General features: G+C 55.4%; 1 protein-coding gene across 1 annotated transcript in view; it reads right to left on the bottom strand.

Annotated features, from left to right (window-relative positions):
* CACNA1I (calcium voltage-gated channel subunit alpha1 I) overlaps positions 1 to 15321 on the bottom strand; it is a 109771-nt gene that overhangs the window by 53741 nt on the left and 40709 nt on the right. The window contains exon 5 of the mRNA XM_055570410.1: positions 274 to 433. Coding sequence (XP_055426385.1) covers positions 274 to 433 — 160 coding nt within the window. The remainder of the gene's footprint in view (positions 1 to 273; positions 434 to 15321) is intronic.

Consider the following 15321-nt stretch of genomic DNA (forward strand, 5'->3'; position numbering starts at 1 on the left):
CATCTAAGGGCCCATCTTGGACTGGGACTTTGTGATAACAGTTTGGAGGGCTCAGAGGCCTTTTGCGCTCATTTTGGTGTCCAACCATTCATGGGAGACCTACCACTAACTCACCTGGGCACATTCCTTAATCTCTCTGCTCCACCGGGAATAAGGATGGGGACCAGGTGCTCAATGGGGAGATCTTCCTAGCCTGGAAACATTCTGCATGAACAATGCCCCAGGTAAAGCCGGCCAGGAGTCCCAGGGCAGGGGATGGGGGGCTGCACTCACATGGTGAAGTTCTCCTCCAGGAAGCAGCGGTTGCGAAGCAGGCCAGCCCAGAGCTGCACGCCGATGATGCCAAAGATGAAGAAGACAAAGAAGCAGAGCAGGAGGACATTCCCCAGCATAGGCAGTGTGTCCAGGAGCAGGTTCACCAGGATCCGCATACCTGGGCAAGGGAAGGGTGGAGGGATTGGCAGACAGGGGCAGAGGGCCCAGAGAGGAGAGAGAGAGAGCAGGGTTAGAGGAACAGAGAGGGGGTGGTGAGAGGAGAGGTGGGACACGTGGGCAGGGGCTCCTTATTGCCCTCAACCTGCTCAGTGGCCACCAGACCCCTTCTCCCAGAAGCCATGCAAATGGCTCTGCATCCCCCTATATTTCCACTAGATCACGGGTGAATAAGCAGATATTTACGGAGCACTTTTAATGTGCCAAATGCTTTTCGGGGTAATGCACAAATACGAGCTCTTCAGTCTCCATGACAACTCTATGAGGGTGGTAATATTATCCCTATTTTATAGAAAAGGCAACTGGAGGTTCATAGAACTGAAGCTACTTGCCCAAGTTCGCACAGATAGGAAGCAGCAAGGTCTGGATTTAAACCAGGTGTCCTGACGCCAAGTTAGCACTCTTTTCATAGCCCCCAAGTACCCGGAGGTCTGAGACTGAGGTTATCTCATCTCCCTATGCCCAGCACCCACCCAGGATGGGCACTGGTGCCCTAATAAATGTGTCCTGAGTGTCCTTTATCTCTGAAACAGTCAGTGGTCCCCTGACCGTGCCAGGACACATCAGTACCAACCAAAACCATCCTGCTGACCCACCCCACTGCATGATGAAATCAGGAAGAGTTCTCAGAACCACCTAGAGAAGAACCTTGGCCAGCCAAGGTACCCAGACCTGGCCTGATGCCAGAGGAAGAGGACTTTTCCTTTCCTTAGAAATAGCTACAATGAACAAACCAAGCCAGAGGCAACAAGAGGAGAAAACAGGGAAATGAGAGAGGAGATAGACGTCCCCAGGGAGGGTGATGGAGTGCCCTGTTTGGGGCTTCAGGCAGGCATGGAGAGGGGAACAGAACATGTCAGTCACTTCCTGGGGAGGTCTGACATCCCAAAACTCTGCAGGTAGGGAAAGCCTGCAGAAAGCACATAGCCCCTGATGAAGAGAGAACAGGGTTCAAATCCTCACGCTGCTGGCCTCTGGGACCTGTGGGATCTTGAACCAGTCCCTTCCCCTCTTGGAGGATAAGACCCCTCAGCAGAGGGGCCCAAGAAGACAGCAACCACTCTATAAAGATCCCCCAGCTCAGGGCCCACACCCAAGTCTCAGCAAACATTGGGGCTCCCACCCCACAGAGGAAGTGGAGAACAGGCTCAGCTTTTGGCACCACTCCACACACTTACTGCTCTTCATGTCTGTCTCCCCTCCCCTTCCCTTCTGCCCCGCCTGCCTGGGCTGACCCATCTGCACCCTCCAGGCCCTCTCTCCCCATGGGCTCAGCCCCTAGCTGTGAAAAGCACATGCTCTCTCAAGTCTGGGTGATGTCATCCACTGTCATGGCTTCGGTAATGGTCTGCATTCACCCACTCCCTCCCGACTCCTCAAGAAGATCCAGCCACCCCAGTCACTGGAGAACCCATGGGAATGCATGTCCCAGACAGGTGGGCCACCTCTGTGGCTTTGCCCAGCCCCTCTTTCCCAGTCCTCTGAACACAGCATCACTCTTCCATTCCAGTTCCATGGTTTGCGTGCGCTGACATGGAGATCACATGACCCAGGCTTGGCCAATCAGCATAGTCTGTTTCCCTAGCCTCCGTGATTGGTCCAGGATGAGTATGTGACTCTACCTAGGACCCATGAGAGTTGGCAATGAGACTTCTGATGGAATTACAGGAAAAGAGACGCTCTCTTACTGCAGGGATTAAAGTTGGGAGGAGTGAAGCCTGGAGTTGCTGGGGCCATCTTGCTTCCCAGGGATAGCGCCTGTCTGGGATTGAAGCCAGCCCAGGGAAAGCAGAGCCCAGGACAGAGAGGGGACAATTCCTGGTAACAGCCACTCTAGAACACAAATGGGAACATGTCATCACTATGTGTACAAACAGATGGCATTCTCTTCAGCAACCAGGGTTTGTGGACCCCTGGCAGGTGGGGGGAGGTCACTGGAAGGACTACGAGAGGTCATTGAACCTTATGAAATTGCTATAAAATATGCAAGTATGATGCCATGAATTTTTCTGGGAAGAAGGTCCACATAAGTGTCTGTGGCTCCAAAGAGTGTCAAGAGCTAGTGGGTCACCCTTGAGTGTACACCACCCAAGATCCTGTGATTCCTGTGTACCCTCTCTAGCCTCATCTTCCTCTCTCCCTCCCTCTGTCCCCAGGTACACCCTAGGTCTCAGGTGGCACGAGTGGTAAAGAACCCATCTACCAATGCAGTAGACGTAAGAGACGCGGGTTTGATCCCTGGGTCGGGAAGATCCCCTGGAGGACGACTCGGCAATCTACTCCAGTGTTCTTGCCTGGAGAATCCCATGGAATGAGGAGCCTGACAGCCTGCAGTCCATAGGGTCACACAGAGTCGGATACAACTGAATTGACTTAGCAAGCACACATGCACAAAGATACTATGGGATTTCACACCTCCATGCTTTTTTTGTTCATGCTGTTCCCTCTTTCTAGAACACTCTTCCACCTCTCTTGTGCCTGGCAAACCTTTATTCAGCCACCATAGCTCAGTTAAGGATCTGCCTTCTCTCTGTGAAGTCTCTCTGTGACTTCCCATACCCCTTCTAAACCTATCTCTCGCTCATCTGTTCTGGGCCACCTTAGCACCTCTGACCTAGCATAGGCTGTCATGTACAGTTGTGCAGGTTGCATACTGCACAACCTTGGAGGCACCATTTACATCAACATCTAATCTTCTAACCCTAATATATAATTATCCATTTACTCTCCTGTTTTTTCCACTGGGCTATATGCTCCTGGGGACAGGGTCTGTCTGAGTCACCTCAGTACTCCCAGAACCCAGCAGGTCCTGGCCCAGAGCAGAGTCTCAGCCATTTACAGTCAACATTTATTGAATGACTGCTTGTGAATGAACAACGTGCAAAGTCATGGGGAGGGGTGGAATATTGGAGAGGGGAGGATGAAAGGATGGCGACAAGAAGACTGGCTCTGTCCAGATTTTTATTTATTCCAGGGGCAATGGCTGAGGTAGTTATTAATGAGGATAATTATTTGGGATTTGCATCACGAGCTCTGTATGGAGCAATTTCCAATCAATAATTAATGCTCACCCCCATCCTCCCACCCCACAAAACTAGGTCAGCCTCCTCTTGGGAAAGGCAGTGGGGCTCCCTTGCAGGCCCCTGCTCTCCAATTGAGAGCAAGCCAGGGTGAGTGAGGGCTCAGTACCCCGCTCCCTTGACATCCGCCCCCACAACAGGGGGTGTGCAGAAAGAGGGAAGTGAGAAATCAGAGCAATCAGCTTGCAGTCCATCCAAACATCAAGTCAGTCAGTCGCAGGCCTTTCTGGTGCCCCCATCATTCATTCATTCATCAAACATTTACAAGAACTGTTGCATGCCAGGCACAGTGCTGGGCTCGTGGGAAATCCCAAATCCCATTTTTCACCCCTTGCAGAGTTTGCAGCCTGCCAGCAGAGGGACAGGGGACCCCAGTGTTGGGGAAAGGGACAAGGCCTGCGGAGTAAGGGAGCTCTAGGCACATCGCTGGAGGCACTGACTCGAGCTGGGCCCTGCAGGATGACAGGAGCCGTGGCAAAGGCACAGAGGTGTGACCGGTCAGAGAGGACATCCAGGGGTCTCTGCTAGGTGGCTACTTGGGAGATTTCTAAGCAGGCTGAGCCCTTGACCAGCTCTGGGCTTTAAAGCCGATGTAACAATCTTGGAGGACAGGACAGAGGCAGGAGGCAAACATGGAGGGCCAGGCAGCAGCCCTGAGAAGCGGTGGGCTCAGAGAGGCCTGCAGGAGGCCGCTCTGCACCATCCCAGCCTGGCTGCTCCTGCCTACTCCCCCCGGGCCCAGCTGTTGTTGCTCAATTAATTACATTTCCCAGTTCTCCAGGACATTGAAATTCTGAAAGGCTCCTGAGAACCTGCCTGGCCGCCGGCTTCCCTGAATGGCAGCCCGGTCTCTCCTCCCCTCCTCCCTCCCCTCTGCTGAGCTGAACCCCAGCTCACTTCACAGCCCCCCTGGGGCCCAGGGAGTCCCAGGGCCACAGATCCAGGGCATAATTAGCTAATTAGGGACTCAGAGCAAGTTCATCGCTTCCGTGCCAGGGAACAGGGGCCACGGGATTAGGGAGCCAGGAAGGACCTCACGAGAACCCAGCTAATCCTCCTTTCAACGCCCACAGTCAAGTAATTAGCTCAAGCAAGTCGGAGGGTTCTGCCATGCCCTTGATTCCCCTGGCAACCGCTACAGGAGAGAGAGACAGAGAAAGTGAAACAGAGAGAGAACTGTAGACAGAGAATAGAGGCGGAGAGAAAGAGGCAGAGACTGCTCTTAAGACCCATCACCATCTACCTCAGACTATCTTTTCTGCTCATCTTCCACACCTCTCTTCAGCCAACGCCTCCTCCTCCAGGCAGCCTTCTCTGATTCTCACCCCCAGATACTTAGAAGGCTTTCTGCCTCTCACTCCCTTATAGCTCTCCCTTTTCCTCTCCCGGGATGAGATTACCTGGTTTTGGTCTCTGTGACTCTTGAGCCTTGGAGACCAGGTGGGCCTTGATGAGGGCAGGCTGCAGGTGACCCATGAGTGTGGCTTGGGGCCCTGCTCCCCTAGTTAAGATGGAAGAGGACCCCAGAGTCCTCAGAACATCCAGTGTAGCCCTTTCTCTGATGAGCAGACAGAGCACCAACTCAGGACAGGACATCTGGGGGCCAGTTCTGGCTGGGCAGCCTTGAGGCAGAGCTGGCCCTCTCTGGGCCCCAGAGGCCTCAACTACAAAAGAAGACAGTGGTTCCTGTCCAGCCTCAGGAAGACCCCAAGGCCAGAACACCTCAGCGGGGGGTGCCCCCAAAGTCAAAGCCTCCCATTCCAATGGGGAAAGTATAAATCCTTATCCCACCCCCCAATCGCAGGACCCCCAACCATCAGGCTCCAGTCTGCCACCCCAGCCTCACCCCGCTCTGTCCTCCATGCCACGCCTGAACCTGCTGCTCCACCAGACTGCAGACACGCCCAGCACGCCCACTCCCCACCTGTGCACACATCCTGCCCCCCACTGACCGCCCCCCCCACTCTCTGCCAGGGGGGTTCCTTTATTATTGTGCTGCTGAGAGCAATGCCAAGTTCACTTGCCAAGGCAGGATAGGGTCCATGCTAAAGCCAGACTGACCCACTTCCAATCCCTGGGAAGCTCAGGTTCTGGGTCACTGCCGGGCCCTCGCACATGCTCAGGAGGCCATCTCTCCTCCGTTTTCAGACCTCTGCTGTGTGGTCACCTCTCCTGGATCCCAGGGCTGGGCTCGTGCCCCTGCAATGAGCTGTCAGAGCCCCGTCCGCCCTCCATCACACCACTTATTACACTGTCACCCTTCATCACAGCTCCGCCCTCCTCTCTCCCCAGAAACCAGGAGTGCACAGCCCACCTGGGTGCTCTGCATCCCCCAATCCAGCCTGGGGCCCAGTACAGGGTAACCCCTCCGAGGGGGGCGGCCTGAATGAATGTAGGAGTGATGGGCTGGGTGGATGGATCCGTTCTACAAATGTTGCTGCTGCTGCTAAGTCGCTTCAGTTGTGTCCGACTCTGTGTGACCCCAGAGACAGCAGCCCACCAGGCTCCCCTGTCCCTGGGATTCTCTGGGCAAGAACACTGGAGTGGGTTGCCATTTCCTTCTCCAATGCATGAAAGTGAAAAGTCAAAGTGAAGTCGTTCAGTTGTGTCCGACTCTTCGAGACCCCATGGACTGCAGCCTACCAGGCTCCTCAGCCCATGGGATTTTCCAGGCAAGAGTACTGGAGTGGGATGCCATTGCCTTCTCACTACAAATGTTGAGCAAGGGCCAACTACATGCCAGGCACTGTTTTAAACTCTAGGGATATATCAGTTTAAAAACACACACACAAAAACAGATCAAACCCTTGCCCTTGTGAAGCACACATTCCAGGTTAAGGGTAGGAAGAGGCAGGGGCTTCCCCGGTGACTCATCGGTAAAGCATCTGCCTGCAATGCAGAAAACGTGGATTTGATTCCGGGGCCAGGAAGATCCCCTGGAGAAGAAAATGGCAACCCACTCCAGTATTCTTGCCTGGGAAATTCCATGGATGGAGGAGCCTGGTGGGCTACAGTCCATGGGGTCTCAAAGAGTTGGACACAACTGAGCGACTTCACTTTCTTTCTTTCTTTCAAGGGGGTGCCCAGGAGAGACTCAGGCTCCTGCCCAGTGCCCTCCCTGCTGAGGTTGCCCAGGCCAGATGCTGGGACTGGGCATTCTCCAGGGACTCTCCAGGGTGGGGACCGGGCCTTCAGTCTACCGGCTCCACTTCAGGCCACCTGGCCTGGCCCAGCCCTCACGCACCTGCCATCCTGATAACACACATCTGGCTGGGTTCAGATGATGTGGCAGCAGAGAGGGACGTCGAGGCAGGGTTCTAGAGGCATTCCAAAGGTTGAGTCAGGGGTAGGATGTGGGTGTGAGTGGAATAGAGGAGCTGGGGCATCTCCAAGGTTGGGGGCTTGAGTCCAGAGGCACACAGCAGCCCTCAGTGGAGAGGGGAGTCTGCGAGGATAGGTGGAATTGGGGGTGCCTGGTGTATACCTGTGTGAAATCAGATCTCAGGGTCTGGGGTTCAGAGGGAGAAGTATGGCCTGGAGCATCACGTGGGTGGCATCAGGGTAGAAACAGTTTGTAGATGGCATTTTATTTTTTAATTTTTTGGCCGTACTGTGAGGCATGCAGGATGTTAGTTCCCAGACCAGGAATCGACCCCGCGCCCCCTGCATAGGAAACGTGGAGTCTTAACCACTGGACCACCAGGGAAGTCCCTCTAGGTGACATTTTAAATGCCAGGAGCTGGGGGAAACGATGACAGGTGGGCAAACTGATGGAGCTGCTCAACCTTTTCACCCCTTTCTCGCCAGCAAGCCCCTGACCAGGCCCTCTGCCCTAAGGAAAGATGGGCATCAGCCAGACAAGGGCCCCTGGTGGCAGCGGGGCGCCCAGGAGGCGAAGGGGGTGCACTTCCTGACAGGCCTCTCCCCTGGAGGTCTGGGGTGCTCTCTGCAGACAGGAGCTGTCAGCCCAGATTAGCGCAGCCGCTCTGCCAGGGCAGCTCAAGTAGGAAGAGCCGAGCTCATGCCAGCCTCTGCCAGGGGCTCAGCCCGCAGCCAGGAGGACGGGAGTAGGCCCGGGGCAAGGGGCCGTGAGGCAGCGGCTGGCCCTGGGGCTCCCCTCTCTCCCTGGTCTGCCCAGGTCAGCAGAGGCTGGGAGAGGCCGTGTGCTGCTCCTGCCACGGCCAGCGCCAACTAATCAGAGGCACAGTGGGTGCCCGGGAGGCCGGGCCAGGCAGCATACGGCCGGGCGGCCGAGGACACAGCTGCTGGCCCCAGCCCCAAGGGGAGGGGCCTGTGGACTGAAGGGGGGCCTCAGTGCCCACTCCTGAGACGAGAAGCAGTGCCCGCACAAGGGGTCTGCAGCACCGTGCCCTCCACCCCAGGGGAGGCCTTGGCTCCTCCCCAAGGCAGTCAGCGCTCACACCCTGGAGAGGGGTGCCCGGCCCTGTCCTGCTGAGGGTCCCCATCCCCACCATGGTTCCTGATGTCCTCTCGCTCACTCTTCCAAAGTCTCTTGCCCGCTTCTCTCTGAAGCCTCCTCAAAGTACGGTGTCGGGATCCCCTCCCCTCAGCCTGGCTGCCAGGCCCATAGCTGCCCAGCTTGAGCATCTGCCTACAGAGTCGGGGCAGCATCAGAGCCTTCTCCATGACCCCCACGTCTGCCCCAAGGCCTGGCTCCGTGGCCCCACAGCGGATGCTACTCCGGATGAACGGATGAAGGCGTGAACACACGCGCAGTGGCTCTCTGCCTTGATCTGGTGTCCTGTCCAGGAATCACACCCTCCTGATGTGTAAAGTGGAATTTGACCCAGTGCGGAGGCAAAGCGGGGAGGAGAGGGCTGCCTCACCCCAGCCCCACCCCAAGCATCTCTCCTCTCGCAGTCCTGGCTGCTCTTTCCTATTTGCGAGTCAGGCTCTCATCAGATGGTCTGTCCAGATGCTCTCCGGCCCACCCCCATCTCTTCTGAAAGGCAGCAGCCCTGGGGAAATCGGGCCCCTGCTCACTGTCTTCTCTTTTCTCTCCCACCTCCCTCCTTCCCTTCTTTCCTTCCCGGGTGGCTGCCAGGCCTTTCTTCCATGGGGCAGCTGGGGGAGCTGGGTGGGTGCCAAGGACAGACAGTCTGAAGTTCAAGGTCCTGCTTGGGGTCAGAGCCCCCTTCAGCTGCGCCTCAAGCCCCACTGAACACACGTACAGATTGAAAGTGCTGAGGTTCTCATGCAAACCTTGTTTCCAGGTACCCCAGCCCCTCTGCCAATAGATCTAGAGTATGACATTTGGAGTATGAGAAGTCACTCGAGCTTCCCCGGGGGCTCAGTGGTAAAGAATCCACCTGTCAATGCAGGAGACGTGGGTTCAGTCCCTGGGTCTGGAAGACACCCTGGAGAAGGAAACAGCCACCCACTCCAGGATTCTTGCCTAGAAAATCCCATGGACAGAGGAGCTTAGCAGGCTACAGTCCATGGGGTGGCAAAAGAGTCAGACACAACTTAGCGACTAAACGACAACATGAGACCCAAGATCAACGTACGGTATTGGCATCTTCACTGGGCACCTTCTAGGAGCAGGTGTCATGAAGATGCTTTGCTACTCCAAAGCCTAGCAAGTGAGGGCTGGGACCCATCTTATGGACCAAGAAACCGAGGTCTGAGAGATGGCCAAGATCCCAGGCACAAACCCTGGTCTAACTGCTCTGGATGCTGTAGCCCCGACACTGGGACCCTCCCTCCGAGGGGCAGGGATGGAGCAGCTCGCCAGGCACCTGCTCTGCATCTGGCACTGCAGACTATCCCACGTTGAGGTTCCATGTGTCATCCCCCTTGTGCGGACAGGGGTCCAAATCAAGAGAGGTTTCTTTTCCCAGGTCCTGCAGCTAACTAACACAGGCCCACGCTCTGAACACTGGCAGGGCAACTCAGACACCATGCTCCGCACTAACCACTCTACCTTCCTCCTTCCTGCCCTGACTCACCCCCTCAGGCTGCAAAGGGCCCAGCACCACGAGAACTCTTCACCCTGACAGTGAAAGGCGTTCAGAGGTCTGGAGCACACCAAACTTGGGGGTAGAGAAGGGGCCACTACTTCAGCCCATGGGGACTTTCTGCTTTGACCTTGGATGTGGGCAGGTGTCTTTCCTCATGCCCCTATGCAGACAGAGTGGGTGGCTAAGATGCCTACCCAGTAAAAGGAAAGGAAGGAGGTTGCGAAAGGGAGCATAAAGCGCTGGCCAGCTGTGTGGCCTTGGGCAGGTTACTCAACCTCTCTCTGCCTCAGTTTTCCCATCTGTAAAGTGGGCATCACAATGGTACCAACATCCTAAGACTGTTATGATACAGTTTGTGTAAAGCATATGATAAATTTTAGCCACTTATCATTATTAGTAAATCCCTAGAAGATGTGGAACGCTCACCTCACGCCTCCCTGTGACGGGCAGTGCTCTGCATCTACACACTGAAACGTGCACACAACCCCACATGTGCACATACAGATACACACAGTCCCAGGAGAGCTCCTCTCCTCCACCCTGGCATGTGCAATTCTGCTCCGTCTGCCAGGACCACCCTTCCCAGTTCTCTGTGTTGCTGGTGAGCATTTTCCACAGGCAACCTCTGTGAAGAGGTCCTGACGCCCTCACCCTCCAACCCCAATGCTCCCAAGCACCTTCTTCATTAGAGTAGCACCTGTTGACCACCTACTGCATACAAGACTCCAGGATAAGCTCTCTATACACATGGGAGCATTTTGTCCTTAAAAAACCATATAGTAACTGGTATCACTAATGCCATCTTATCACTGGAGAAACAGAGGCCCAGGGTCCCACAACAGGTGGGTGGAAGGACCAGAACTGGGGCCTGTCAGTAGAGAGCTAATCTCCAGTCCTGAGCCTGCAGCTGGGGCCTGACAGGGGCCTTCCACACAGCACTGTCAGCTCTGCCCCCGCCGTCCCTGGGCCCTGCCCAGCCCAGCCAGAGCCCAGAGGCCCCTGCATAGAGGTGGGTCCTTGCTGACCCAGGGGTTGTCAGCCAGATAGGGCTCTAGGAGGTGGACAGCTGCCCCAAGCTCCCTAGGCCTCCCTCCCAACCCCATCCACAGCCTGGGTCAGGGCGTACAGGGGCACAGGTGGGCCAGCAGTTCATACTCAGCCGACAACAGACTGGTTCCAAATAGGAAAAGGAGTTCATCAAGGCTGTATATTGTCACCCTGCTTATCTAACTTATATGCAGAGTACATCATGAGAAACGCTGGACTGGAAGAAACACAGGCTGGAATCAAGATTGCCGGGAGAAATATCAATAACCTCAGATATGCAGATGACACCACCCTTATGGCAGAAAGTGAAGAGGAACTAAAAAGCCTCTTGATGAAAGTGAAAGTGGAGAGTGAAAAAGTTGGCTTAAAGCTCAACATTCAGAAAATGAAGATCATGGCATCCAGTCCCATCACTTCATGGCAAATAGATGGGGAAACAGTGGAAACAGTGTCAGACTTTATTTTTCTGGGCTCCAAAATCACTACAGATGGTGACTGCAGCCATGAAATTAAAAGACGCTTACTCCTTGGAAGGAAAGTTATGACCAACCTAGAGAGCATATTTAAAAGCAGAGACATTACTTTGCCAACAAAGGTTCGTCTAGTCAAGGCTATGGTTTTTCCTGTGGTCATGTATGGATGTGAGAGTTGGACTGTGAAGAAGGCTGAGTGCCAAAGAATTGATGCTTTTGAACTGTGGTGTTGGAGAAGACTCTTGAGAGTCCCTTGGACTGCAAGGAGATCCAACCAGTCCATTCTGAAGGAGATCAGCCCTGGGATTTCTTTGGAAGGAATGATGCTAAAGCTGAAACTCCAGTACTTTGGCCACCTCATGTGAAGAGTTGACTCATTGGAAAAGACTCTGATGCTGGGAGGGATTGGGGGCAGGAGGAGAAGGGGACGACAGAGGATGAGATGGTTGCATGGTATCACTGACTCAATGGACATGAGTTTGAGTAAACTCTGGGAGTTGGTGATGGACAGGGAGGCCTGGCGTGCTGCAGTCCATGGGGTTGCAAAGAGTCAGACATGACTGAGTCAGCTGACTGAGGGGTATGTAGGGTAGGTGAAACCTGGAGTCAGCTGGTGCCAGGAGGGAGCACTTTCAGAGATAAACCAGCCCCATCTTGCCAAGGCCCAGAAAGGGATAACGACTTATGTAAAGTCACACAGCAAGGACTTATAAAAAGTCAGAACCTAGCCTTCTGACTGGCAGTCTAGTGCTTCTTCCTTCCCTCCCCAACTGGCTCCTCTACGCCCTCCTGCCCTTTATCCACCAATGGTTGAGTGGCCAGCACACACCTACAGGGGCGGGGTGGAGGGACACATTTTATGATGTTCTGTAAAGAGCACGACCCCCAGGTGCCCCACCCATCCTGGACAAAGTGTCTCTTCCTCCTTTGTGCAAATAGGAAAACAGGCCCAGAGACTCCCAAGGGCTTCCCAGGTCACACAGCAGACTCTCAGCAGAGCTCAGAAGCAGAACTTACATTCCCTGACAACCCAACTGAGTCTTCCTGGTTGCTTGCGTTTTTAAACTTCAGGCAGCCACCTCCCTCTCCACAGCTTTGCAATTAATAACCCATAATTTGACTTCGCCATCCCAATCCTCTAGCCTGCCATCTAGTGGCCAAATTGAAAGCTACAGGCTATTGAACGAGTCCCAGGGCAGAAGCAGCAATAAAGATAAATGGGGGACTTCCCTGGCAGTGGATAACACTCCATGCTTCCAATGCAGGGGATGTGTGTTCAACTCCTGGTTGGGACTAAGGGAACTAAATCCCCCATGCCATGTGGCACAGCCTAAAAAAGATAAATGGGAGTACTTGGAATGTTCAGGGAAACAGCTAGGAAAAAAGAAGGCAACCAACCAAACCTCTCAAAGAGACACTTCTAAGTGACCCCGCACCCCTACAGGCCACTCATTCCCAGTGACTCTGGGCAGAGCACATGGCACCTGGGAAGGAAGTGGCGAGGTCTGGATTAGTGCACGCGCTCCAACAGCTTGAGGCTCCTGTTAAGTTGCTCGTGAAGATGGATTTATCTTAAGGTCCCTTTCAGGGAGAGGGGTGAGGCACATCAGCTATATTTTGGATCCCGGAGGGTTCCATGCTCTCAATAACTCTCCCCCAGGCCAGGTTCTGAGAAAGCAAGAGATTCGTTTGTCAGCTGAGAGGCAGAAACAGCTCAGAGCGAGAACAGAACTGCCCACCTCAGGCAGCCCTGGGCCTCCTGGCAAAGCCTATTAGCAGGAAAGAAGCCCCTGAGGAAAGACCCGGACTCCTCTCTGGGCCCTGGGGGCCACCCAGCCTCCGAAATCAGAACCTCCATGAGCGTGGGGCCCAGCCCGGCCCTTCTCTAGAGAACTGGACGGACTGGCACGGGGGGCCTGCCAGTGACCCCCGACAGCCAGGAGCCACAAATGAGTTCCTCACACGGGCAGTGAGGGGCGGTGGGGGGGGAGGAGAGGCACGTGGGCCACACCCCCACATGTGCACACCCCCATGTACACACCCCCACATGTGCACACCCTCATGTACACACCCCCACATGTGCACACCCCCATGTACACATTCCCACATGTGCACACCCTCATGTACACACCCCCACATGTGCACACCCACATGTATACCCCCCACATGTGCACACCCCCATGTACACGTTCCCACATGTGCACACCCCCATGTACACACCCCCACATGTGCACACCCCCATGTACACACCCCCACATGTGCACACCCCCATGTACACGTTCCCACAGGTGCACACCCCCATGTACACACCCCCACATGTGCACACCCCCAGGTACACGTTCCCACAGGTGCACACACCCATGTACACACCCCCACATGTGCACACCCCCATGTACACACCCCCACATGTGCACACCCCCAGGTACACGTTCCCACAGGTGCACACCCCCATGTACACACCCCCACATGTGCACACCCCCATGTACACGTTCCCACAGGTGCACACCCCCATGTACACACCCCCACATGTGCACACCCCCATGTACACGTTCCCACAGGTGCACACCCCCATGTACACACCCCCACATGTGCACACCCTCATGTACACACCCCCACATGTGCACACCCCCATGTACACGTTCCCACAGGTGCACACACCCATGTACACACCCCCACATGTGCACACCCCCATGTACACGTTCCCACAGGTGCACACCCCCATGTACACACCCCCACATGTGCACACCCCCATGTACACGTTCCCACAGGTGCACACCCCCATGTACACACCCCCACATGTGCACACCCCCATGTACACACCCCCACATGTGCACACCCCCATGTACACGTTCCCACAGGTGCACACCCCCATGTACACACCCCCACATATGCACACCCTCATGTACACACCCCCACATGTGCACACCCCCATGTACACATTCCCACATGTGCACACCCCCATGTACACGTTCCCACATGTGCACACCCCCATGTACACATTCCCACATGTGCACACCCCCACATGTGCACACCCCCACATGTGCACACCCCCATGTACACGTTCCCACATGTGCACACCCACATGTACACGTTCCCACATGTGCACACCCACATGTACATGTTCCCACATGTGCACACTCCCACGTGCACACACATATACACACGGTCTCTCAAGGAGAGACCCTCACACACACACACACACACATGCACAAATGTACAGAAACCCATCCACAGAGACCCATACCCTGTGTGTCTATCCCATCCACCCCCCACCCAGACCATCTCTCAGAAATGCCCTGTCACATTGCTATCACCATGCCTGTCAGACCCTGAGACCTGACGGGAGATGCAGAATGTAGGATGGCCTCCAAATGCCCCTGTATGACCCCGGCACACGCATCTCTGGAAATGGGGCCAGGCCTGCGGGCTGCATGGCCAGGAGGGTGACAGTGGCCAAGTGGTCACTGCCCCCTGGGGGCAGCCCTGCCTTTCTCTGGGACTGAAATGGGGAGCCCTATGGGGGATGCCCAGAAGAGATGCAGCCCCTGCCTGCCCTCCCTGTGGGGTTGCCCAGGTCAGACACTTGATTTCCTCCAGGACTCTCCAGAGTTAGGACCAGACCTCCCAGCCACCTGCTCCTCTCCACCCTGCTCAGCCTGGCCCTCGTTCACCCACGCTGCCAGAGCAGTCTTGTATCCACTTGCCCACTGCTGCCAGGCGTCTATAAAACACTCCCTTGTCAGCTCAGTCCCCATGCTCCGCTGGGTCTCAGCTCAGACACCACCTCAGACCCCCAGTGCCCCACGCTGTGCCCCTCCCTGCACCCCTGTGCCCTCCACATGCCCGGCACCCCTCGGTCCGAGCATGGGCAGCACAGGACAGCTGCTCCATATACCTGCCCAGCGGGCCCACTTCACACCTATTTACTGAGCCCCTGCTACACACCAGAGTTGTGGGCGCTGCGGGAACAAAGGCTGCCTGTGGCCGGCCTCCCAGGAGGAGATGGGGCCTGGGGAGGGGAACATGCACCCCTGGGAGAGGCATGCTGCTTAGAAATGGGCTCCAGTTTGGTCCCTGCCACTGACCTGCTGTGTGACGTTGGGCTGGCCATGACCTTCTCTGGGCCTCACTGGCCTCATTTGTTAGAAGGGGTAAAGATGGTTTAGAATGAGGTGATCTTTAAGGAGACTCCTAGGCTTGGTGGCAAGTGGGAAGGACAGAAAGGCTGCCAGCCAGGATGGCCTCTCT

The sequence above is a fragment of the Bubalus kerabau genome, chromosome 1 (assembly GCF_029407905.1).
Source record: "Bubalus kerabau isolate K-KA32 ecotype Philippines breed swamp buffalo chromosome 1, PCC_UOA_SB_1v2, whole genome shotgun sequence".
NCBI lineage: Eukaryota > Metazoa > Chordata > Mammalia > Artiodactyla > Bovidae > Bubalus > Bubalus kerabau.